This window comes from Grus americana, chromosome 5, assembly GCF_028858705.1.
Source record: "Grus americana isolate bGruAme1 chromosome 5, bGruAme1.mat, whole genome shotgun sequence".
NCBI classification, from domain to species: domain Eukaryota; kingdom Metazoa; phylum Chordata; class Aves; order Gruiformes; family Gruidae; genus Grus; species Grus americana.
This window is the reverse complement of record NC_072856.1, coordinates 42,999,603-43,027,376: the sequence shown is the minus strand read 5'-3', so window position 1 is coordinate 43,027,376 and position 27,774 is coordinate 42,999,603. Positions and strand designations below refer to the sequence as shown.

At 38.5% G+C, this 27,774-nt stretch overlaps 1 protein-coding gene across 1 annotated transcript; it reads right to left on the bottom strand.

The window, feature by feature from the left end:
* Positions 1–1,734: 1,734 nt before the first annotated feature.
* BRMS1L (BRMS1 like transcriptional repressor) lies at positions 1,735–26,262 on the bottom strand. Its single transcript, XM_054828303.1, has 10 exons — positions 26,065–26,262; positions 18,731–18,821; positions 16,047–16,174; positions 14,100–14,179; positions 11,326–11,422; positions 10,843–10,926; positions 8,592–8,656; positions 7,088–7,127; positions 5,492–5,618; positions 1,735–3,294 (listed from the first exon to the last, which is right to left on the bottom strand). Exons 1-10 carry the CDS (start codon positions 26,198–26,200, stop codon positions 3,171–3,173), a joined length of 972 nt encoding a protein of 323 aa, XP_054684278.1. The 5' UTR covers positions 26,201–26,262; the 3' UTR covers positions 1,735–3,170.
* Positions 26,263–27,774: the final 1,512 nt, after the last annotated feature.

Genomic DNA, 27,774 nt, shown 5'->3' with positions numbered 1-27,774 from the left:
CAAGGAACAGTGAAAGGCTCCAACAAACGTGATATGGATAAAAGCACTGAAGATTTCAGCGATTTAAATCGGAGGTCTGTTGAATATGTTTTCTCCCTACCTCTTCCCCTTGTCCTCAAAAAAAGGCTAAATAAAAGCAGCTCCTCCCTCAGTAATAATTGAAGAATTTCTCCAGGAGATTAGAAGCAGGATTAGTACTTTTGGTAAAAGCCAAACCTATTTTTTTTCTTTCAACTTCAAAGAAAAAACCAAAAAGAAATAAAAAAACACAGCCAGAACAAAGTGAATCTGTAGGTGGAAGACAGCATAGGTTTTCAAAATGAGCAAAAATTTTAGTACTTAATTGTCACTTGCCACTTGATGGGGGTGGTGAGCTAGTTATGCAGGCCTTGGCTTACAAATATAAACCAAGATGTTCCATGGACTAGAAATAGCCAATTTTTATAGTTTTAAAACAAACACAGTGCAACAAAGTGCAAAATCCAAGTGTATTTGGAAAGTTTAAGAGCTGCTTGTTACAAGATAGCTAAGCTAAATTCCACATGATACTTATGCATTAAGTGTTGTCAGATTAAATCAATTGCATTTCAACTAAATATACCAGATACTTCATTACAAGAAAGATGAACAGATCAGCTTGCTCTGTGTGATTGGCAAAAAACAAACTGCACCTCCTCTGAAACATAACTATTGATATAGAAGCCTTTTCTATACACGTACAGAAAGTTATTTTTGTCTCTCAATGCCTGTTACTTTCCATTTACTTCTCTTTTCACATATTGTATCTCAAGGAATAAATGGTATGCCCAACATCTTTTTCCTTTCAGCACTTTACAGATCTTAACCCTATTTGTAGGTTAAAACAAAGCTACCGAGGCTTGAAAAGCTTTACTGCAGCAGTGTAAAAGATAAAACAGATGGACAACAGGTTAACAACGTCTGTACTTCAAAGGAGACTAAAATCTGCTGAAGACACCTCCTACATGTTACGATGGAGCGAGCAAACCATTAACTGTTCAAATATTAAAAAGATAGAGTGTACCAAATATGATTTATCTAGGCATGAAACAATTAACTAATTATGAAAAAATACCAATCTCATACCTTTCCAATCGCATACACAGAAGTGATTACATGTAAAAAGGAAAGCCATAGCTCAGTTTCTTGGAATTCTAGTAAGGGAACAGGTAGATCCCAGTTGTTTGATCAACTAACCCTTACTGCTGTGCTTATTACCCGTCACGTTGATATGAATGATGTTGATTTTGAATAAAGAAGCCATGCTCACCAAGTGTCAGGCCAAACTGCAGGGCTACACAAAGCAAAGCTCTGCATCCAGGGAGATCAGATTAGAAACAGCTTTAGGAATAACCAATTGCAGCCAGAGCGGTGTAGAATACAGGAGGAGGTGAACCACAGAAACAGTTTACGGTGCCCAGCACATCCTAAATACAAATGATTTCAAGCACGCCAACAGCTAAGATGTTCTTAAGGGTGCTTACATGTGATTTATAAACAGTGCAGAAGAGCACTTCCATAAAAATTAAAGAAAAAAATTGTAAAAATGAACAAAATCTATACATACAAACTCTCAAAATTCAAAAGAAAATAAGTCAAAGGTCTTTAAAAAGATTTAGCCTTCTGAAAACTTAGACAGATTGCCCTTTAGCATTTGGTATATCAGCAATTTCAACAAGACTAGAAAATCAAAGAGCAAAAAGAACATGAAACATGTCCACTACCACAGATCATTTATTTATATACTAAGTTAAAAAATACGAATATTTTATTACAAAAAGTTTATCAAACAACTGTATACATACAGTTCATATTGTTAAAAGCCAACATGTCAATCGATACTTTATGTACATTTGATTAATAATGTCATACAATTGTAGAAAAGCATCACTCAGCAGAAATTGATTTGGCATTTGGAAAGTAGTTACCACCCTGCACTGGAAGAGACAATTAATATAGGAATAAAACATTTATATGTTACAATAAAAATACTTATTTGCTGTGATCATTTAAAGCAAATAGATGCTTTCTTTCTCCAAGAAGAATCATCGTAAGTGGAGATTAAAGTGCACATAACCAACGCATTAATAATTCTTCAGCAATCCCATCTATCATTCTAGATGCTCCAAGCACATCACAGTAACATCAAGGATTTAGAACTTTTCTCTGTGGCTTAAACAGTAAGATTTAAGAGAAATTCAGCTTTCTAAGCTGCGTGAAATAATTCTGGTGTACAGTAAGATGAAGTAGGGTACAGAAAGTTGGAAAATAGTGTTTGCTGAAAAAGTCAGTGTAAATTTTCCCAGACATATGATTTCTGGGGAAATATTTTCCTTTTGAAAAAAAGATTCATAGTATTTCATACAACTGTGGACCAAACAAGCAGAGCATGCAACAGTATTTACATAACCATCCCTGCAGTCGTTCTTTGTGGGCTACATATAACACAGGTTGGAGCAACACTGTCTACTTTATGCGTAAGTTTGCTGGCAATCTGGGGAAGAAGAAAAAAAAAATCACCAACGATTTGTTTACTATAGAATAGGGTCCTAAACTAGAAAAGTGCTCCTCAAAAAACGTAGCTCAAAATATTGGCTTTGATTCATTACAAGCGATATACTAAACCTTACAAAATATAACACAGTACTAGCAGAGCTGTCGAGGGCAATAATTTTAATAAATCAGTCCACTTTGGATAAAAGAATGCTTATGCGTGTTACATTCTATTCAAAAGCAACAGCTGAACAGGCTAAATTTACATCCACAAGAGAAGCATGACATGTTCACTGAAAACAGAGTTGTTGGTAATTATGGTTATCATTTTTATCACACCAACTGGTCACCAATAGAAAAAAAAAAACACATTGTTTTTTTCCTTTTACGAATATGAGAAATTCTGAGCCGTTATACTTGAAGAGCATACTTCATATTTTAGGCACTGGACCCAATTTAGAGGTAAAATCTTTATCAACATGATTTAACATCCTCAGGTTTCTGAAGGCCATCCATATAAAGCTTACATAAGCACTACAAATACACATCAGATACTGCTGTAAATTTATAAGGAATACAAAACGCTATTAAATATAACTTTCACCCCATGGCACATCAAGCATGGCAACACCACTTGTTTCATATCTGCCTAGCAACGGTCAGTTGTGGTTATGCTTTATTGAATACTTTCCTTTCTGTAGCTGAGAAATATACAGCTTGGACTTGCTTCCATCTGGTCTTTTAAACCAAACTTCATCATGGTTAATTGTTGTAATTATGGCACTACAGAAAATGAGGGAAGAAGGGTCAGGGGAAGAAAAACAAGAAGAATTTAGAAACCTTATAAGCTAATAAATAACCTCAAAACTGCAGCTGTATTTCTGTACAGTAAATGAAAATATGTATTAGTTGTAAATGCTAGGCCCAAAAGATACTGACTTCATTGTAAGTATAGTTTTAACAGAATTCTTTGATAACTGCATGTGTCTTTAGCGAAGGTAGTTAACTTCTCAGTCATCTATTTTCATCTCCTATGAGAAAACCCTGAACACTTACAAATATTTTAATTGTTTAAAAGAACAATAGTCACCCATAGAAAACACAACAATAGACTATCCATGGTAAAAACCAGATCTGTTGGAAAACATACCCAGAAATTACTTTGAATACAAAGTTTTGGAAAAACGTTAAACAAGATGAAGCCCACGATTTAAAGCAGAAAAAGTATGCAACTGTTAGTCATTATACTAAGACCACAAGAAATAAAGTCAAAGCCTGATTTACTGAATCATTCTTACATGAACCCTGCTTTTATGCTCCTTGTGGTAAACTTGTCCTGGTTTCAGCAGGGATAGAGTTAATTTTCTTCCTAGTAGCTGGTATAGTGCTGTGTTTTGGAGTTAGTGTGAGAATACTGTTGATAACACACTGATGTTTTTAGTTGTTGCTAAGTAGTGCTTACATTACGTCAAGGACTTTTCAGCCTCTCGTGCTCTACTGACTGAGAAGAATGGGGGTGCACAAGAAGCTGGGAGGGGACACAGCCAGGACCGCTGACCCCAACTGGCCAAAGGGATTTTCCATACCATATGACATCATGCTCGGCATATAACTGGGGGTAGTTGGCCAGGGGGTAGGGCCCGCTGTTCAAGGTCTGGGTGGGCATCAGTCAGTGGGTGGTGAGCAATTGCATTGTACATCACCTGTTCTTTATATTTTTGGTTTTCCTTTCCTTTTCTGTCTTATTAAACTCTTTATCTCAAGCCACGAGTTTTACCTTTTTCCCCCGATTCTCTCCCCCATCTCACTGTGGGGGAGAGTTAGTGAACAGCTGTGTGGTATTTAGCTGCCTGCCAGATTAAAACACAACCCCCTCCCCTACCCCCTAGGAAAAAAAAAAAAATCAAGTGGAATTGATGACAAAATAAGGCTCGAAAGCCAGAGATTAAAACAGTTAACAGAAGAAAGATCTATCACATACTGAGTGTGATAAAACTCCCTCCAGGAAACTCTTCAGCCTTAAAGGTTGCTGAAATCTTGAAAGGCTGGGAAAGTTCCCCTATATGCTTGCTTTTGGCTTTTGTCAGACACTGGATACTAAGATCTTTTTTTGGCCCAGTATAACTGCTGTGTTCTGCTAAACTAATTCAGAATTTTTAAATTTCAGAAAGAATATATAGTTTACTAAATATCTTCCTGTTTCAGCCCTGAACAAACACCAAAATCACCCAAATCTGTTCCTCTTCACTGTACACAGGGAAGAAAAGAAACATTTTTACAGTAAACTACTGCTATATGAAATTAAAGTTAATTTTCCTGGGTAGCTATGCATATTTAATCAACACTGCGCTTAGATTTATTTGCCCCATTCAAGTATAAGGTAAGATATGAATTTAATTTTAAATATATCCACCTTTTAGAATTTACAAATATTATCCATACAGAGAAAATACATTTAGATATCTTAAACATTCAACCAAATTTGCACTGTAATATTTAGACCATTCCCAGGTAGAATCTTTGTTAAGAGAAGGAAATACCATACAAAAAGTTCCAACTCTTTTCTTTTAGAGCATTAATCAATTGAAACAAAGCTTACCTTTAATGGTATAAAGTGTTTTTCCATGATTAAGTATTTTTAGGTAGGCCAACAGATCAAATTCTGAAAGCAACAAAATCCCAAGATACTAAAAAAACCCCCAAACTTACTCAAAGGCTATTCAAAAACTAGCAAGAGCTTAAATTGTTAGTGAGATCCTAACTTGACAAACATTTCATTACCTTCAGTGAAGTCCAACCTTTACTAGCCTCTCTCAGAATTCCAGCACTCAATCTTCTTTGATAATGCCTTTTTCCAAGGTGAACTAACAAACGTTACTCAGGTGGCAGTATTTCCAAATAAGCCTTATTCTTCAATGCCATCATCCAATCTATTGCTTAACACAAATGTACAGAGCTGCATAAACTCAGTAATCTTTACCTTATAGGACATTCATCTTTCTTATCAATGCATATCGTCTGCCCACGTCCATACCACTCTCCATCATAATAGAGTCTTCCTTCTTCAGATCTAGCACTATGTAGATGCTTTTCTAATTTGACAGGTGCTAAAACGATCAATAAAAGTAATTTCATGTTGACTTGGCAGAAGTCAGTTAGATGTTTAAATACACTTTCAAATTATTTACATAGAATACATTTTTTTTCCATTGTTAAAAGTAGCCTCTCTCTTAATAATTGCAAGAATGCAAGAAAATTGGAAGCAAGATACCTTTTTATTTCCAGTCAGATAAATTAAGTTTTATTTCTCTTTTCAGACAGAAGCTATCTTCCACAGAACCTTCATATCTGTGATACGAATTTTCACAAATCAAGTAATGCAATATAAAGAAGACTTCAGATCACAGAACCTGAAACCTCTTCATCAGCACACTACCACAACATGCAAGTAGTAATACATCGCTAAAGAAATACACCACCTGCTTGCCTCCTCTCCCTTTTCCTCCTTACTCACCGCCTCCAAGTATTTGATTTAACCTAGCATTAATGTGCGTCTCATCTCAGAGCCAAATATCAGTTACCACTACTTTCCCATAGCTCTACTTTGTCAGGGTTGTAGCTTGCAGTGAATGTGAGGATCCTTTAGAACGCACCTCTAAGGTCCAGACGCTCTCAGTTTCCTGCCCCATCTTGTGTAAACACTGGCATAGCTTACTAATATTAATTGGTGTAACCCACTTTGTGCTGGTTTTGGCTGGGATAGTTATTTTTTTTTCACTGTAGCTAGTATGGGCCTATGTTTTGGATTTGTGCTGAAAACAGTGTTGATAACACAGAGATGTTTTCGTTACCACCGAGCAGTGCTTACACAGAGCCAAGGCCTTTTCTGCTTCTCAACAACAGCAAGTAGGCTAGGGGTGCACAAGAAGCTGGGAGGGGGGACAGCCGGGACAGCTGACCCCAACTGACCAAAGGGATATTCCATACTATATGATGTCATGCTCAGCATATAAAGCTGGGGGAAGAAGGAGGAAGGGGTGGGGAACTTTGGGAGTGATGGCGTTTGTCTTCCCAAGTAACTGTTACATGTGACGGAGCCCTGCTGTCCTGGGGATGGCTGAACACCTGCCTGCCCATGGGAAGCGGGGAATGAATTCCTTGCTTCGCTTTCCTTGCATGTGTGGCTATTGCTTTACCTATGAAAGTGTCTTTATCTCAACCCATGAGTTTTCTCACTTGTACCCGTCCAATTCTCCCCCCCATCCCAGCAGGGGGAAGTGAGCAAGCATCTGCGTGGTGCTTAGCTGCTGGCGGGGGTTAAACCACAACACCCCTTCAGAAGTCTAAATTTTTCTTGATAAGTTTCTAGAATTCAGGTGTCAACACACTCATCAGCAATCGAGCTACAAGTATCAGCACCTGACAGAGGGGAAAGACAAAAGCCACATCCTCCAGCTACCTCGCCACATCCTCCATCACTATACCAGGGCTAAAATAAACATGATCTGCCTAGATGAAGTTTGCATCGTTGCACACAGCAAGTTCTATCTTGTGAAACCAGATAATGTTTACTTACGTTCTGCCTTTACTCTGTGTGGCCCCAGTGTAGCCATTGCCTTGAAACACAAAAGAAAATGAAGTTAGTCAGCAAGCACAGTCTTTTTTTCTTAATTGCCACCTTTAATTGTGAAGTTATGTGCAGTGTAGCTCAGGATACTTGCTTTTACATGCAAAAACCACAATCAGAACAAATCTAAAATAAAAGTGTGTTCAATGGTGACTCAGTAACTAACTAAAACAGCATTTTGAGGGTAAAAAGAAATCACCTTCAGTTTTACTTTCAAATAACTCAAGAGGTTTTATAAATTAAACCCTCAAAATTGCTGTTATATAAATCTGTGAAGAAAATACAAAATTACATTAACTCGTTCTGAAAAACAAAATGCTACATGAACAACCTACTCTTCTGATTTATACATTATAAGGTCACAAATTCTCTCTCACCTCTCTAGATCACACACAGTATTAAAGTAGGTTTAAAAAAAAAAAACTCTAAGTGTTTTTTGGGGTTGGTTGGTTGCTTGCTTTTTGTTTTTTTAAATTATTTCCAGAAAAGGTAAAATGTGCAGTAGATTCTGGGTTTGTTGCTATTGTTTAAAATCATGTTACACTACAGGAATGAAAACTGAGGGAAAGCTATTTTATGCCTGTTCCTCTGATGTGATGGGAAGAGGAAAGTCAGACAAATTCACACAGGCATCACATTTTACTTCTTCTTTAGGAAATATGTACAAGTATAAAGCAGGATGGAAACTGACTCAAAGCCATTTCCCACCAAGTTTCTGAATCCACATAAGCAGTTTGCTATGCCATAAGCTGGGAAGCACCAGGGTACTAGGGGAAATTTTCAGACCTCAGGTGCAAGGCAAGGATAGCATTTAATTACAGCAAGCTACTTTACTGATATAACAAAGATCTGATAAAGGCACTCTGCACTTAAAAGCTGAATTTATTTTTTCAAATACATCAATTGGTCAAACAAACTTCTCTTCCTGTAAACCCTAATTCTCTTATAATCTGGGAAAAATACAACATTTCACTTTATTTTTTAAAAAAAAGGGTATTAGGAGAGGTTGAAGCATAGAAATCTTCATAAAATAAACTATTTACTATATGAAAACATACCATATGATATATATTAAAAAAATCTTAATTTAAAACAAAATCCTATCAAACCAGCCTATCATAGTTTCTACCCAATTATGCTAGACTATGAGAAAGCAGATCCTCTTGACATGGGCTTTAAGCTCACACTTTAGCATGGAAAATTATGGACTACTTATTTCAGAGACAACCTCTTCCACCACTTTATTGGATTCCTCTGCATGATTTGGGTAGAATCAGAAAAGTAGCAGTAACATAGCTTGAACTGGAATGATTAGCTGACTATTGAAGAAATAAAAATCTGTTTAGAGTTTTGATCATGTAAGAAACACATTTACATATTTTTAAGAGGCAAAAGGACTAGACAAGAACCCAAATAAAACCCACAGCCACTGGCATTCATCCTTTCATCTTACCTTCCTTATTGTTGTCCAGTCTTCAAGTATATCAAGGTCTTGTAACATATAAACTATGTAGGGGCGTGGAAAAGTTAGGGAAAACTCTTAAACAGCAATGATAAAAATACTCTAATGCTTGTAGAAAGATATTAATAGCTCTGTTCTGCCAATCTTTCACACAAAGAATACCTACGTGAAGTGAAAGCTTAGCAAAAATAAATGCATCTTTGAATTATTCAACCTAGAAGTACACTTTAAAAAATATTTTAAAAAGCTAAGTAATAGTATGTAGATGTTTAGACTACTGGAGTTCAACATGAGAATAAGATAAATAATTGTGATACAACCATTCCATCCCTAACAGTTCCAAAAATAATTCTATTTGCAATACTACAAATTACAATTAAAATTCACTGCAATTTCAATATACCACTGCAAATCAGCATCTAAACTAGTATCAGCTTTAATAAAATCATTATTTTTACAGTATTCTGCATCCTATTTCTTTGAGAGAAAAGTGTAGACAGCACCACATCTCTGAATATCAAACATCCAAAAACCAGAATGTAGAAAGGCAAAGCCCCTTCCTTGAACTATCAACTGTAAAGTAAAAATTGTGTATTATAACAATATGTGAACTTCAAAACAATATGCCATATAGCGCAGCTATTCCATTACAATAGTCTTCAGTTTTTACTTTGCCTCTCCCCATTTCATCTCTGAAAAGCAAGTTTAGAAAAAGGTGCTATGAATGTTTAAAAACTCAATCTCATAAAATGGGATATGAGAGCTTTAACTTACATTAAGAATCTTTAGCCATTTTCAAATTTGTTTTCCTCTAAATAGCAAAGAATTACAAATCAAAAGCCATGTAAAATTTCTATGTATTTGCTTTACACAGATCTGTACAAACTGACAAGTTCACAACTACTTTAAAATCATAAGCAAAAAGAGCAAATTAATTTACTTCACAACTGAAAGGATTTTCAGCCTTATGAATTGCCCGAAATTGCTGGGGTTTTAAACCTAATACCATGTTAGTATTTTCTGTCTGAAATGTACTCTAAAATGGCAAGGTAGCTCAAAATTCCCAGAATCTGATGCTATTTATACGGACATCCTGAAGACAAGGATGACTGAGAGCTATAGAAAATATACTTTCATACAACATGGCAATGAAATTGCTAAAAGGAGTTAAGAAACTAATGAAGCTACTTGTACCTGCATTGATTAATACCACCTGGCCTTTAAGCACTAGTTAAAAACATCTCTACTAATCTGAATTTATGACACATCCTAATGGAAGAGTAGTCATTATTAGGACAAGTCATCCACCTGGGATGTGTTCCAGTAAATCAACCACCCTGAAGGAGGGTGTCCCAATGATGACAGTTTATTCAGAAACTTCTTCCTTCCCACCTTCTCCTAACAGTCCAAAACCTTGTGAAAGTAACAGAATTTTTTGCAGCTGCTTAGCAATAAAGAATGGACTTTATATCATATAATGTCATAACTTAGAAGTTGGTCTCTTTTAGGTAGTCTCTGTGATTCTGGCAACTTCTAAGCTGTCACATCTCTATCCTATAAAAATGTCAGGACTGGGGTAAGAGTAGAGAGAACACTCAGCTTGCAAAGGCATCTCCTTCTTTCTCTGGGGAAAGATGATACCATATCTTAGGTGTTACAACTTAAAAAGTTTCAGCTGCACTGCATGCTTGTCAACAGCTATGAACAAGTCATCAGTGCAAAATTCTTAAATACTATACTCACTCTACAGGAACCCCAAACCCACAAACACCCCCCGCCCCACAACCATCTCAATTCTTGGAATTTTAAACTTTTAGTCAAAGAGAGTCCTAAAGTCTATGGAATTGTTAAGAAGTAATAAATTGGGCTAAAGATGTCTCAGTATGAGAAGAAAAGCTATACAGGAGAAGTTACACAAGTCAAGTTATACTTTGCAAAAGAATGCCTAACTTTTTTCGGCTTTTGCCTTGTAGGTCTATTTTTTGAAGAGTTAGAAAAATCAACTTTTAGAAATATTCTCTGTATGAAACTAGTACTTAGATAAGAGAATCTTAATTTCAATTTTCATAATGGGATGTGTCAACATGGTTTTTCTAACCTGAATTAGAACAACATCTGCCATGCAAAAATCAATTTTGAGAATGCATTATCACTTCAACTTGTGTTAATGACATATGTAATAAGACTAGCTATAAAACAGTAAACGCTACTAGAAAGAACAATGATTTCAGTAAAAGGATATCTGATACAACGACAGGTTTCTTCTTATCTGGACTAAATGGATCCTTCCTTTTCTTCCTGGACTGTAGCTCATCATTCCATAATTCTGAAAAGACATAATAAGAACATGCTATGAATCAGAAACATTTACATGTTTAGCTCTTTCTCCAGTAGAAAACATTGTCCAAAAATGAAAAATAACACATTTTCTGGTGAGATGCTGCTTCTGAACAGAATGAAGGTGTTACATGATTATGTAGTCATAGAGTAATACTCTCAAAACACACAAGGGATGCTGACAATTACTAGATCAAAATTTGGTTTAAGCTTAAATTCAACCCCCTGCCCAAAGTCTACAGTTGAACAGCATTCTACTGGATAACCTGAAACTCACCAGATATACTATGTATACACTCAACTCATCAGTAGCTACCAGATTAAAAAGCAAAACAAAAAAGGCAAGACCAAACAAACAAAACCCCAACAGCTTTGAATTTCCATCCACCTGAGGTAATGTCAATGCTATGCCTGTCTTCTTCAAGTCTTCTAATCTTCTCTTCTAGTTCACTTTGTACAGTATCATACAACAGAAGCTTTTCACTCTAAAAAAAGCAAGAAATTACACATTTTTACATGACTAAGTTCTATCATCTAAATATATATAACAATAATTTAAAGTCTCAGCAGAAGGAAGGTAAGAATAGCTTTAGGTGAAAATTTTTCAGAAGCCATAAAGCATATGACATTTCCCTCCATCCACTTAGAGTGAGATCCTAGCTCCTTAAGGACAGCACACTCACTTGGAATAAGTGTAAATACAGTTATCAAATATCAGTACCAAGAATAATTAAGGATACAAAAGCATGCAGCTAGATCTCCAGAATAACCATTTTATTTTGACACAAATACATTATTTTCCTTTTGGATAGCAAAGATTCATTCACAACAAATAACTGTAAAGTAGTGACCTCTATGCAATCTTTCATTACAAATCAGAAAAACTAATGTTTTCATGGAAAGCTTTTTATTAAGCTGCCTCCAATATTAATAAGCCTGCAGTCATTTATACAGAATTATCATCTATTACCACAGTATTTATAATTGTCTATTTTCATAGATCTGAAAAACACCTTGCCATAGAAAAAAGAATTTATTGAGGACATAAAATAATCTAGATAGTTGTGAAAGCAAAATTGTCTACCTTAAAGCTGTGAGAAACACTTTTAAAGCACTGCTTTAGAAAAGTTAGCTAGTTCATCCTTTTAAAAGGCAATTTCTGATCCAAATAGTTTAACATAATGCCTTCAGTGTTAGGTGTATCATTAGCACTTTTCATACACAAAGACAAAAAAACCCACACTCTGATGTGAACTTTACAGTTTTTTGTGCAGTCTACACTACCTTCCACCTCTAAGAGTTTCAGAACGAGAAAATCAACTTTGTAGTAAACTGCTCTCAATTGTAGTCCACCACATAGGACTGATACCAAAATTACAGAGTATCTGTATAGATCAGTTACCCTTTCAGAGGCAGCATCAAAAAACACTAAAGCTGACTTCCAAGCCTCAAGGAAATAAATTTACTGTTCTTTCATGAGCTTACACATTTCCTAAAACACGAGTAGGGAATACAGCTGATTGTTACATTTTAAAGTTAATTTTCTCTGAGCACCATCATTAACAACACTGGAAAACAGAGGGCTGGACTTACTCATGGAAAAAACAGCTTAAGCAGCACAAGTCACTGTGTCCAGCTATTTGCTACTACATCTCTGCCAGAAGCTGCAGTCCCTAGAGCCAAGTCAGCAGATGTCTGCACCTCATGCTCCTGCCCATAGCACAGCATACTAAAAGAAACTTACCTTTACCAACGTTTCAAGCTAATATGCTTGAGTGAGGCAAAACAGTTGAGGAATAGATGAAAACAAAGAACCCTGTTCTACCAAATGGCTGTCATGTTTATCATTCCCTTCAAGTTACAAAGTATTTAAATTCCAAAGTCCTCCTTTCACATATTTTTTCAACCCTCAATTATAAAAAAACATTTCTGAGTGGAATTTGAAAGGCAGAAGCCTCTTACATATACCTGAAATGCCAAATGAGCGTTATCTGTTCTGAGACCATTTTAAAATGCCATTTTAAAATGAAATTGTGTTTAGACATCTGTTTTGCTTCAAGCACTTGGTAACAAATAAGGTGTGAAAAGCTGTTACAGGCATCAGAGGCATTCTTGCTGAATGGTTATATTCCAGTGGAACAGTGATTCTACAAGCAGCACTGCTGACTTTAAAGAGCTTTTTTCCCCAAGAGACCCTTATGGGATGGTGAATATTTGAATTCTGAAGATCTCAAAGTAGAAACATAATAGTAAAACAAGGGACAAGGACCACCTTAAAGAACAATATATAGTGAAAGCAAATCATTCAATCACGAATGAGAAACCCTACAAGTTTTACAGGATTCTGTCGAACCTCAGGAGTACTCACAGGAGTGAAGATAGTCAGTAATGAGCAGTCCTTCATTGTACCTTGTTCTTTACCAAGGCATGAGGAAATGGATTTTTTTTTTTAAAGTAAACGCGCACATTCTTGTTTTATTGGTATAGCAGGAGCTACGGACTTCAGGAATATGGTGAACCACTCAGAAGAAAACACCTTTAAGCAACTGTAACAGAGGAGTGTGGAGTACTATGATGCAAACCTCAGGATATAAGCAGCTATGTTACAGCATTGGATATACATGTACTTGAGTATTTGTACTACAGTACCCAGTATTCAGACACTTAACAGGAATGTTTATGTTCAAGGAGAGAAATATATTCTTCCTGTAACTGCTTTTGAAATGACAACTCTATCACTAGCTGTCCAAGGCATCTTAAAGTGACATTAGTAGAAGCATTAGTATTATTAGGGCTATTATTGCTGCTGTTATTAAAATGTAAGGAGCTTTTTGCTAAAATTATGTCAGATGTTTTAGTTACTGTTCTTAGTAATCTTTCTATAACAAAAGTAAAAAAAAAAAATCATGTCAGAAATCTATTAATAAGAACCTGTTAATGAAAAATAAGAAACCTTAGCTATACTTATATGCAAAGCCAAACTAAAATAAAGCTAATTTTTATATGCTTTGAATAACCTTTTACGTGGGCTTAAATATCATAAGGCAATTGCATTCAAATAGCAAATAACAGCAATAATAAAAACAAGCCCTGAACTTGGAAAACATGATACACAGTAAAGTTAGATAAGATTAGCTATCGATGTAAAATAGCTGGCACAACCTCACAGTGCTGTCGAGAGGCTTGAATTTCACATTCATACTTGTTCTTCACAGATTCCAGACAAAGCTCTCTATAGATACCTGTAATCAGACAAATTACAGCAATATTACTTTCTTTAGCTAATATCTGATTTCAGAATTCTCTTTTAAGACTGCCTGCAACTCCCAAAACATGTACAAATGGGAAAATACAGATATATTACATTAGGCACTTACAGTGGCTGGCTGTTTTACAGGGTAAAAATAAGAACAAGTAATTTCTTAATTCTTAAGAGCTGAGGAAAAATAAATGCTATTTTAACTTTTCCCCTTATCAGCCAACAAATTACACCAGTGGTCATGCTAACTTTACAAAATAGGTAGGTCTATTTCATATTTCCGATCAAATTATCCTGGATATCCTTAGTTTTCAAATCCATGAAGTACTAAATGGCCTCTTCTATTTTCTAATTAGTTTTAAATAATGTTGTGAGGTTTTTAAGTAGCTAGAAAACTGAATGAAAGAACAAGCTTTTATAAATTAATATTGGAATAAGGATTGCTTTATAATGCATGACCTTAATAAACCACATCAATTAACAAGACTCTGTTCCATTGTTAGAAATAGCCACCTTGCAATACAAAGGATACTGCTTCTGAGTATTAGGACCATTTCCTATACATTTCTGAAAACGTGTCTACTAAACAGGCAGCTGAAAAAATCTGAAAGGTATCCAAAATATAATATCTGACAAGTATAGATAGAACTTGATTTAATATATTCATTGCGTTCAACACAAAATGCTTAAATTGTTCTAGATAACCATCTTGAGGAGTTAAGTTTGCACACATGCTGGTGCTGTCTAGCAACTGAAGAACTCCCAAAACCAACTTCCCTTAGAATTCAGTTGACTATAAATTAATACAGTACAAGAGGAACAATACTGTTACCGAAATTCCTCTGAAAAACAAACCGCAAATTATTCTGTCAATCATCTTTCTGCTGTGAAGTCACTTTTGATCTAGAATTCAAAATGTTCTTTTCTTACATCAGTATGTTATGCTGGCTTTTTTTTTGTAAAATATTTATGGCTGACTGGCATATGTAGGTTTACCAATTTATAATCACTGCTTATTTGCCTGAAATTGAGCAGTATAGGTGTGAATACTTCTAGAAGCAACAGTTGTATTCCTGACTTGCTGAAATAATCAAGATCTACATTTTGTGTGAATAGTGCTCAGTGCCTTAGAAAGCAGAGGAAAAGCATTATGGAGAAGACCAGGAGAGAAAGTATTTACAATACAGAAGTACAGAACTGTACAGAACTCTGTCTTCCTATAATACCACCGTTCCATACGACTATATGGTTGTAACTTGCAAGAAGACAAAAAGATCTTGCCGGCTTCTTCTATGAGAATAAAAGTCTATCTAAACATTAGTTCTAATAATTAAAATGCAGCTTAGATAAAAGCTGCTAAGGACAAGAGTTTTCCTCCTTCCCCAGATGGGACAGGAGGATAGGAGCGGAGGAGTAGAAAAGACACGGACTAGAAGAGCAGGAAAAACATGATCACCTAAGACGATCTGGCAGGCACTTCATGAGATAGCACCTACATATCTCTTCATTTCAACAGTGACCAGCATGTAGACTTGATCCCAAGTCTTCTAATACAAATTTTTACTGTTTCTAATTCAGTAAGTTTGCGCTTACTACACAAAGACAGAGCATCATTAAATGAAACATAAAAAAGTCGTATTTTTAGTGTGATGTTATCAGGCAACTTGTGCAAAGACGTAAGCAACCTATTCATTTTGACTTGAAAAATATTTTACATTTAAAACTATGCCACAGTATTTCTAACTTTAAAACATATTCCTTTAACAATTCTAAAGAAAAAAGAAGATTGACCTTAAAACGCATAGCAAATTTATACTGTTGAAACAGCTATACTTATTTTCCATGCCTACCTGCCACCTTGGTTCGGATTTGCATATTTTCTTGTAAAGCTGCCAACGGTTCTAAATATTCGGGTGCTTTTCCGGCTATGACTTCTTGCAGTTTTGCATCCACCTGGCTTAATCTTTCTTTGTAAAGTCTTAAAATAATAGAAATAAAAAAATTATGTTATTTAAAAGCAAACACAAGATAGAAGAAATATGTTTAAAAGAACTATTCTGCATCTCTTTGTTAACGTTATGGAACACTCACTGAAGCAAAGTTAAGATTTGTTAGCATTTGCATTTTCCAATACATATTTTCTTTTTGAACAATATTCCTCATGTCTATTAAGCCTTTCTGGAAAACACACACAGACAATCAGAAGTGTAGAAATTAAAGATAAAATGAAATGTACCTCCATCTCTAAGGAAGAAGAAGAAAATTACACAGCTGTTAACAGGATTAAGATGGAGTAGGAAGTGAATCAACATGGAAGAGGACAGGAAAGGGTGCTACAATACATAAAAACAACATGGCTTACATCATAGGAGAGAAAGATAAGACATTCTGCAGACAGAAACGCACATTTGCTTTTGTGTTCACATATCTGCTCCCCCCCAAAACCAAGGAAAAAAGAGGCAAGCTCTTATTGAAGCAATTCCAACTTCACCTCTGTGAAAACCCACATATTGCATACTACCACAAAATTCATGGGAAAATTTGTAACTGACATCTTCCATTCCTGCCAAAAGGAAGTGTATTTAAAATATTTTTCTTTTCCTAAAATTCATTTCTTCTATAAAAGCTGGTATTTACTGGCAGACAATGAAGAAATTTGCTTGCATTTTGAAGAATTTAATGTAATATCAATTACAAGTATTTCAATCACAATAAAGCTCCACTCTTTGTAACTGATAACTTAAATATAATGTTCACAGTACAAGGGGCAATGGGCACAAACCGGAACACAGCAAGTTCCATCTCAATATAAAGAAAAGCTTCTTTACTCGGAGGGTGACACAGCCCTGGAACAGACTGCCCAGAGAGGTTGTGGAGTCTCCTTCTCTGGAGATATTCAAAACCCACCTGGAAGCAATTCTGTGCAACCTGCTCTAGGTAATCCTGCTTTAGCAGGGGGGTTGGACTAGATGATCTCCAGAGGTCCCTTCCAACACCTACCGTTCTGTAATTCTGTTCAATGGTAGAATCATCAATATAACCAGCTTTTCCTGTTCTCATTTTTTACCTTGCACCCCACAACCAAAAGCTACAGAATTAAGGCACACATGTACAAACTCTATTTTATGTGTTAAGAACACATCGGATGTTATCTGTTTACACAGATATAACAGATGTCTTTGGGACAGGAACGTTCCTTTTTTATTTAAAGTGCATAGGTTCAGCAATGAATTAGACGGGAGAAAGTTCATTTATGCTGATACACCAAGACGTCCTTGAGAATTACTTCCTGTTCATCTGCCACCAGCCTGCTCATCATTTTACTTTGATCACAGCTCTATAGTCAAGTACATGTACCTAACCTAGCAATAGTTCATGATCACTCCCTTCCTTCTTACCTGCAAATTGTCAGAGTACGGTACACACAATCTGTTCTGCAGTCAACTGACATAGCCTGCTGCTGATCAAAACCCAATTTGCTGGGCTCAATCCTTGATAAGCATGCTACGCACACAATGGTTAACACAGAGCTACAGCAGAATTACTTATCTAGCACAGGTGCACAGCACACATAGCTGGGTAGGTCACTAACATTTTATTACACAGCACCAAGTTCCAGCTACAAGAGAGCAAGCAGTTATGGACTGGATGCTGCCAACACTTGGTACCATCCAGCAGTTGATGGACTAGAACTGTTTATCCAGTACTTTCAAACAGCGATTTGCCTAAAATAGATAACTGCTGCCAATCACTGTAAATCCTACTTATCTCACAGCATCCAAATTCAGTTTCCCTGAAAAAGAAGAGGAGGCAGACACAACCACTTCATCATCTCTGCTATTGGTTGTGACTAAACATTCCATTGTTTATTCATCTTTTTCTTCTTTCCCAACTTTATCACCTCCCTACTCACGGCTGCTCCTCCCTATAATCCTTCTTTCATCATTCTAATGCTCCTTTTCCAGTATTCCCACCACCACAGTTCTTCCAACCCCTACAAACACCCCAATCTCTCAACTAACCAGTGTCTACACAATGCCTTCCTCCTCATATACCACAGCCTTACCACCTCCCAAAGACCATTTGCAATCCCTAAACTCCCTGAAATATTTGTTTTCTTCCTCCCAAGACCACCCTCCTTCATATTTACTCCTTAAAAGTTTGTTTCCACAGTTTTCAGTCATCCAAGCTGTCCAACAGATGGAAGAGTAGGACTCAAATAAATCAATAAAATCACAAATTTCCCTAAAATCACAATTCCTTGGTTCTGCTAAGGATTTTGATACAATAGACCCACATCAGCCCTTCACAGTAACAACACTTCAAAACCATTCTTACATCAAACCAGAAAATAAATAAATAAACACATAAAACTATTCTGGAGCAACTGCATGCAAATAATTTCAGAACTCCCAATCCTTATTCTTCTCCAAAAGTAGCATCCACATATATGAAAGACAATAAACACCAGCTGCACACAATATTCACATGGAACTGATCATCAAATGAGGCAGTTAAAACATAAAATACTTACTGATCTTTAAGGTCTGTAAATTGCTTTTCAAGATTGGACATTTCATCTAAACACTCCATTCTTCTTCTTTCACAGTCTTCATCATCCATTTCTAAGAATTAAAAGAAAAAGGTAATTTATTTTGAACAATGTAATGTATAATAACCAAATAAACTGGCTATTTTATTTCTAGTGAATTTGAAGCAAGCCTGAATTTTAGCCATTAATAATAATAATATAATGGATAATCTATTATCTTATAGCAGAATATGAGAAATCACTTGCAATATAAACTACAAAGTAAGAAACTTAGATCTAATTCTAGAAGAAACCCCATACCAGCAATTTTTCTTCCTCAAAACAGGAAACATCATCACTGTAAGACTTAAAGAGGTTAAATTTCATGACTGATAATACAAAGTGTACCTAAGACTGCATGAAACAGAAAAACTAAACACTGCATATCACACCAGACGAAAGGCAGCAATAAGCATGAAGAATTATTAGCCACCACTGAAAATTCAAGTGTATCCTGAGTTAGTATGAGCAAAAGAAATCCCTGGAAAGCAAGCACAGTTGAATATCACATTTGTCATATAAAATTCAAGGTTTTGTTTTATTAATATCCATTTAAAAAAAAAAGTAACACTTGGTTTTGAAAACAGGTTTCATCCTGTTCAATTGAGAGAGTTCTTTGAAGCTGAAATATTAATGTAGAAATATCTGTAGTTCCTCTTAATGACCATTTAAAAAGATTGCATTTCTAATGAAACACTTATTAACCTGCAAAGACTAGAATTTTGCAGAAACTTGATGTTATATGCTTTCATGCAGCAAGAGTAAATAAAATTAAAGTCTTTCCACAGTTTTTGTTTCAATTTATATTCCTGATTTTTTTCTTAATTTACCTAGTGAACATAACTGTAAAGCATATTATAAATATTAAATACCCACTTTTTGGCCAAAAATTTCACCACTTGCCATAGAGACATCTGATGTTACAAATCATCAGTTGTTATCTCCACTGCCTTTTCTTAGACTAGAAAACAGAAAAACTAAGCTACAAAATTCTTGACTCTTTCCCACTCTTCCCAGAAGAAAAAAAAAAAAAGTTTTGCTAAGCCATATTCAGAAGTCAGAGATGTCCTAAAACTGCTTTAGAGCAGCAGTATCTCCAGGAATTAGCTCCCTACAGCTACGGTACAACTGACCAATTATCAGCCAGTTGGAGAAGACATGCAGAAGAAGGGTTGGCCATGCGGTCAGGAACTGGGGCTGAACTGGTGCAAACAGGCCAGGTGTTTGAGAGAAGGGGCTGTCCCAAGGAGGCCATATCCAGCTAAGCAGTTACTCTGTCAAGAAAAATCCTAACTCTTGACAGAAAGGCAAAGTAGGATCCTGAACCAAGCAGATACAGCCCAGACTCACTCTTCTGGACTATAAACAACTCTGAGCCTTTTGCTTCTTCCTCACATTTTTCCAACAGACACATTTAACTGTTTTATGCTGCCTCCTACACCAACTACAGAAAGCAGCATGCAAATCTTAATCCTTATTGTTTTGCAAAAGAGTATGGCAATTTGCAAAGGTGATGAGGTGAAAGGAGTAGCTTCAGGGCCAGCATAGCTACTTTGGAGCATCTGATTAACTCTGATCTTCCACTCAGACCTCTCAATGTATGAAGTTTTCTGCACATAGCTTCTTCCTGAAATCATTACAAGATTTTATGAGTAAAAACTACACTAGCCTCCTGTGTCTGCATACGAAAACTAGCAGGCAGTGGAGCAGTATTAATCTGTATTACAATGGTACCTACAAGTCCAAATCAAAGACCTACTGCAGTTTGTCACATTACAGTCAGTATAAGCAAAAAAGACATCGTGTACAAAGTTTTAAAACATGATATAACCTGAAGTATTTGAAAGCAGAGCGAGAAAATTTAAAGACAGAACTTGAAAAAATACATTGAATGCTTAGCACACTGGGGAGGGTGAGGGAAGAGAGTATCGGGCTGTTAAGAGATACTATTTTATTTTAATAGTTTGCAAAAGTAAGGCAGATCCTGAATCTGAGAATAAGGCTGAAAATCAGATTAAAGAGCAAAGTTTTATTTGGCTGTCCGACACAATACTCAATCCAAAATTGATTGGGTAACTTTCAACTTGGCCAGATTTAAGGAATGCGGTAGTCATATTACTCAAAGAGTTGTCTACAGCATTTATGTTCTATAAAAATAAAGCTCCTTTCAAATTTGAAGGCACCTCCCCATGAAGCCAGACAGGAACAAGCACTGGGATACCGATAGTTCTCCCACTTTATTCTCAAAGTCAAATATGTGTTTCAGATGTGTTCAGCTATGCTTTTGGTTCTAAGTATGTTTTAGTAAGGAATTCACTCAGAAGCTTTCCCTTAAATTAATAGGGATTTTGTTGTTTGTGTATGTTTAGGGACTACAAATCAAAGAAAACAGATTAGAACTGTAACCCTGGCTGCAGATCAGTGCAACACCCATGGTTGGAGGGGAAGGCGACTGCATCTTACATTTTAAACTTGCGTGGCAAGGAAACTATAATGTGTTGGTATCTGAGGGCACAGCTGACTCTTGTAGATACTGAAATAACACATAGCTCTCTCCAATCTCCCTCAGATATGTATACACTCAAAAGTCTTTGACTTTCTGCCTAGAAGTCTACATTCTACCTGTCATTCATACTGAATGGCAATTTACATGCTAGTCACTCTTCAACTGTTTCACCTTTAGTCTGCCTCCAATAAGATTCATAAAACGATGAAGATTTTCAGAGTCTTGAAATATCTTTAGTTCCCCAGTTATGCAACTTCTTCCCCATGGCCTTAAACAACATACAGATTGGGGAATATGCAGTACTGGAAAAAGGAAGAGGTTTCAGGATCACATCTCATGGCTTTTCAGATGAAAATTTACATCACTGGAGGCAGAAGATTCCTCATTTCATATTAAAACACTTGCTAATAGGCCCATCCTGTCTCAACACTTCAGATTTCCCATAAAGTTTCATACTGCACAATGTATTTAGGGTATTTTTAAACACTTTTGAAATCACAGTCATTCTTTTCCTACTATATTCAAGTAGTCCAACTCAGTAAGTAGGGCAGCCTGGTTTAAAGACAAAAAAACCCATAGTACTTAAAATGTAACAGGGCCTAAAATAGTTTTTTTTAATAAGCTGTGGCCTATATAAAGTGCTCTAAAAATTGGCCAAATTCTCGTCTGGGATGGTAAGCATGACTTGTGGCTTTTTTAGTCATCCCTAATATGCTATTCTATATGCTGGTCAATAAAAACCCCTATACTAAATACACAGTGTCAAAAGGAATGGGACAGAAACAATGCCAGCTCTCAAGGGCAACTTATGTTTCTTCTAACCGCACCTTCCATATTCTCAGGCATCTACTGGAAAGAGAAAAAAAAAAAAAAAAAAAAAGGACGCTGAATGCAAGTAAAGCAAATAACAAATTTAACAAAAAAATCCTTTCCTTCAATTTTTTTTTTATTTTTACTAATTTTAATTATGACTTATTTCTTGCAGTGCTAATCATCTTATTAATCATTGCTCTGTAGGAGCAATATGCTTCCATAGAGTAAGTTCATATTTGTCAAGACACTGAGACAAGCATGTAATTTCCTGTAATCATCATTTTTTAAGTGCTCCCTTAAAAGCAGCTATCTGTGGAATGCAACAGAAATTACCTGGAGAGCTTCTTGTATTGTTTTAAAGAAACATTCACTGACTACATGCACTTAAAACACAATTCCTCCTTCCTCCCCGCTCAAGTCCCTGAAGAAACCAAGACAAGGGCAAGACAATAGAATTATTTGCCTCAATAAAAATCAGCTAAAGTGTCTTTGAGGACATGTCAACTTCAAAGTTTTCTTTAAAAATATCTATTAGCACAACTACAAACAGGAGCAAAGGCAAGTTTTGAAAAAGAGCAAACTTCAAAGCTGGAACTAAGATGACAATTCTCTCTTCTCCAGAGCCAGGGAGATGGAGGAGAGAGAGTTAAATTTACATCTGTTATACCAAGCTCCCTTTCTCACAGAGGAAATGACTTTTTTTTAGACATACAGATTAGCTAGAATAAGAGATGAAGAAAGGGCATTCCCCAGGCACCATCTAGCTACAATACAAACTGGAAGGCTAAGATGGGCTAATGAAGTAGTGGTTATTGCTGCAGTGCTGCTCCTGGACCTCATCAAGGAGACCTTCACAACCCTGTGCCTCACCCACCCACTGACCAATAAGCTTGTATATTCCTCCTTTACACTCTCTCTTCTTTCCCCTGAAAGATGTAACTAACTTTGTATATCAGAACTTCTTGAAAAGCCGTCTCCATGAATCTCTTATCTAAAATATGGTATTCCCTTTTTAGGCCATGTACAATTCTGATAATAAAAGAATTGAAGCATGCTTTCATAAGTCACATCTGAAAGGAACAGAGCAGGCTGCTGTGCAAACAAGGACATAATCAGATATGCTTTTCCTACTTAAAACATTATTACCTTTAGCTGCTTGCCCTGGTACCCTCACCCAAGTTCACCTTTTTTCCAGCATAACCACATGGATGCTACCTACTTTTGGTTTCATTAAAACAACCCAAGACAGTTTAAGCACATTTTTCTGGCCTTGTTTTTCAGCAGAATCACTTTGAGAGAGCAAGGGTAAGGAAAGACTGATCAGCCTTCCTCAGTAGCAGACCTATAATTGTATCAATAAACTCTCCACCTACAACATCCCAACTGTTTATAAAAGCTGTGTGCACATTCAAGTTTCAGTACTGGCTTTGAAGCCAGTCCCATGACTAGTCCAGTTTATCAGGCACTGGGTCACTTTGCAGCAGTTTTGGTGAACACAAACCAAGTTCTCTTCCTAATAAGTTAAACCCAAAGCTTCATTCCAGGTACTTGTCAAATGTGTTCCAACATCTAACACAAGGGTTTGAAACAATGATTTCTCCTTCAGCCAGCTTCCAACCAAACATACTCAGTTGAGGCTACATAATCTGAAATAAACCTTAACTACTTTGGAGGTGTAGGGGCGTCAGCACTATCTACTCAGAACTACTTATTCTCTATTCTTATTTTGCCAAATCAGTTGCTAATACAGACACAAATAAAATCACTATGTTTACAACAATTTTGCTGATTCTTTCAAGCCTGTAACTGGATGTGGTCCACTGATTGACAAGATTGAGAAGATCTCCTGTGTAGCATTACATTAGACAAGAGAAGCAAGATCCTCACTCAGATGAGGGAACAGCCTAGAACTAAAGAACTCCCTGCTCCAGGAGACCTCTTGTCTAAACCTGTGCAAATCATTAGTCCCAAATTCACAAAAATGTGTAGGTGTCCAGTTAACTGATTTAAGTTGGAGGTGTTTACGTATTCTCACAAAATTGCTATTTATGACTTCTGCTGCTATTGAGCTGCAGTCTGTCTAACCACTGGTTTACATAGTCCCCAGTGCCTCCCACTTACATATCAAACTCTTCACCGAAACGTTTTCACTAGCTACCTTTTAAATGGGTTATTTTTCTGACAGCTTATCATGCAAAGGCCCAACAAGCATTGAAGACAGTGCAAGAAAAGGGATAGGAAAGGACAGTGTACCAGGAAGGGTAGGTAAGGATGAGAAGCAGGACTGGCAGCTAGCAATTTGATCCAGGTGGACAGCCATGGACCAGCAGCCTAACTTGTAAAATGGGGTTCAATCAGCAATACTTGCCAGCTCAAAGGCATGTGGGGATGGGGGAAAAGAAGGGGAAAGAGGACAAAAAAAACCCCCAAAACACAGGAAGCTCTGTATAAACCATTGGCAGATTACCTGGATTTGTGGATTAACCAAGGCCTCTACTGGGGGATCAGCTCTGGTGCAGAGTGAGTATTAACTTGGAACAAGGTCTAAGGGAATGACTGTACTCTCTCCCAGTATCGCAGCCACACTTTCCCAGCACTAATAGAGTCTTCACTCCACTTCTGCAGAGTCAGCTTGGCTGTCTCCATACCACATCTGTGGGGCTCCAGCACCTTGCCAGCCCATGCACGGGCAAGCCCCACACCAAACGGCCACAGCAGGGCTTTCCCTGAACTGCATCAGCCATAGGATTTAACATTCAAGATCTCCCCGATATTTTAACAATAAAAATGAAGAATTAACTGCACATTAAGGACTTCAACACACAAAGAAAAATCAATCACAAGCCAATATATGTAAAAATACAATTTCACAGCTGCCTCATTTGTCTAGTTCATGACATCCCACTCCTTCCACCGTGCCAAGCCCAGCACTCATGCCACAAGTCAATGCGCTAGTGCAGGCAGGGGACAGGATCCCAGCAGACCACTCTAAATCACTTAGGCTGCCAGAATTACACATCAGGACCACAGCTAGCACTGAACACTGCTGCTGTTTTTCAGCTAGCCCTTCTAGTGACAAAGATCCTGCTTATGGAGCTTACTTACTTATGAAGCCCCAGAGCAGCAGTGTACGCATCTGATGATCAGTACGTTTCCCAGTAAGTGACCATTTTATAACTTACCCCTTGTAATTACAAGAGAAGTTTGAACAGATAATAACCATCTTCAAACACAGTGGAAATTGAACATCAAAAAAGCACTCCTTTTAAACCTGGATTTCACCTACTAATATAATTCAAAACCTACAGTCCAGAGGAAACTATGGAAAAAGGAAGGGACTTTCAAGAGAGCAGAGGTTGAAATGCTTTGCAAAGGAGGCCGATGGTACTGACAGGGCTTCCAATGCCCCCTCAAAGACAGGCCTCAAAACATCTAATTGAAATTCACGATTTTGCATACAAGGAAATACATACGTGTATATATATGTACAGACATATGCCTGTATTGTGTGCATGCACACACACACACATATGTGCGTATGTATGTAAGTACGTACGCCAAGCTTTAAGTGCAGACCTCAACGAGCACCCCGCTGCTGGCCATGCACTCAAGCCCAGCAGGGCACAACCCTCAGCACATACACGAAGCGGCCTGGCCCGCCAAACCCGGGTGCCAGCTGACGCCGGAGCCGGCCGCTCGGGACGAAGTGGGGCTTCCGTGCCCATGCGTCCCGTCACCTCCCTCCGCCCCCGCCCCGCGGCCCGAAGAGGAGCCGCGGGGCCGGAGCACGGGCTGGGCCGGAGCGGCGGGGAGGCGGGGTCACGGCGGGGGCGGGCACCCGCAGCCACCGGAGCCGGGGGGGGGGGCGGGACAGGTCTCTCCCCCGGGGCAGCGCGCCGGGCGCTGAGGGAACCGCCGCGGCGCCCCCCTCAGAGGCGCTGCCCTGCGGCCGCGGTACCTGAGCTGTCCCCCTCCTCCGACACGGACGAGCTCTCGGTTTCCTCCTCCTCCGAGCTGCTGCCCTCGTTCTCCCCGTAGTCCACCTCCATCTCATCGTGGTTGTTCTCCTTCTTCTCCCGGGAATGGACCGGCATCGTCGCCGCCGAGCCCTGGGACAGCCCTTCCCGCCGCCGCTCCGCCGCTGCCGCCGGCCCCTCCGCCCCGCCCCTCCCCGCCTGCGCACCCTACCCCGCCCGACGCCCTCCGCGCCCTCCCATTGGCCGAGCCCCGCCAGCACGCTGCGTTACCCGCGCGCGGGGCTCTCTGGGAATTGTCGTCCGCCGGGAGCGGCGCGGGGGAAGAGGGGGGCGCCGCTCCTCGGCCGTGGGGGACCCTGAGGGTCTCGGCGGGGCGCGAGGGCTTCCCGCACCCCCTTCCCCGTCCCGGGGCACTCACGGCACTGCTCGTCACTGAGAGGCTCCATCGAGCTCAGGCAGATAGGAGCGCTTCGCACCTGCCGGCGTCTCCTGCAAGTGGCTCAGGCGGGGGAGCGGGCCTGTGGGGCCGGGGGTTCGACCGTTGCCGTTCCTCTGCCGGAGCAGCGGAGGGAGGACGCGGGGCCTCACGTCTGCCTGCGCCACCCGCCTGGCAACCCCACGCCCACGCTGCTGCCCAGGTGCTTTGCGTCCTGGCAAGGTGTCCCTTGTAGCTCGCTGCATCCCTTTTGCCTTCCCCCTTGGGCTCCAGAGGTCCCTGTGAATAGCGACCTCCCCACCAGAACCTGTTTCTTCCCCAGTTTCATGTTCTGTGATACGCTTTAAATAAAATCAGACTTAGTCCGCTAAAGCTGACAGCAACTGCTGAGAGAAGACATGAGAAGGGACTAAATGGATACGCTGCAAATTGTGTGGGGTTGGAATGTGTTTTTTGAGTATTGGTACTTTCCTGTTCATTCACCAATTGCCATTAATCGTGCTACATAAGATGTACTGAATACAGATGATGCTTATTGGAGCAAGCTGTCCCAACCATCCCCTTGCTATGGGGGACTGACCGATTAGCTTTGCTTCAGGACACATGTGCACAGGAAATTCTGGCAGGGATCCTCAAGAGTCATGAAATACATGGTTGTGGCCCACAGGTAAGTGTGGGCAGTGCCTTTGGGGTGAAGGTGAGCTCACTTGTAGAGCCTGGGCTCGCTTCTGAAGTCTGGGCCAGGTGAAGGAGCTGTAGAGAAGCGCTGTGTGTCTCAGGGATGTGACGTGCTGCTCCAATGACATTAAGGTTGCGTTCGCCCAGCAGCAGTAGTTCTTCATAGTGAGACATCCAGATTTAGTCACACTCTGCACTTGGAAAGATGTTATGCAGGTTATATAGTGAGGTAGTTCGTAACTTCTGAGCTTCCCCATGGACTTCTACCTCCATGGCAATAGCTGCCAACCTCACCCACAATAACCATCGCTGTACATTAGTCACTTCTTTTCTCCCACATCTCTGTATATCCAAAGCAACTAATTTCCCTGTGTCTCCACCAAGAGGAGTGTACGTAGGTGTGCCACCTCTTCTCCAAAAACACAACAGACAAAATTAACCACCACCCGTCCTTCACTGTGCAAACACCATCCCTTCTGTTTCTGTTGCCTCTGGATTTGTAGCCAACTGGGGGCCCAGCAGAACGTGGCACGCTTTCTCCACATCAATCCCAATTTTTATCATTTTAAGTACATGA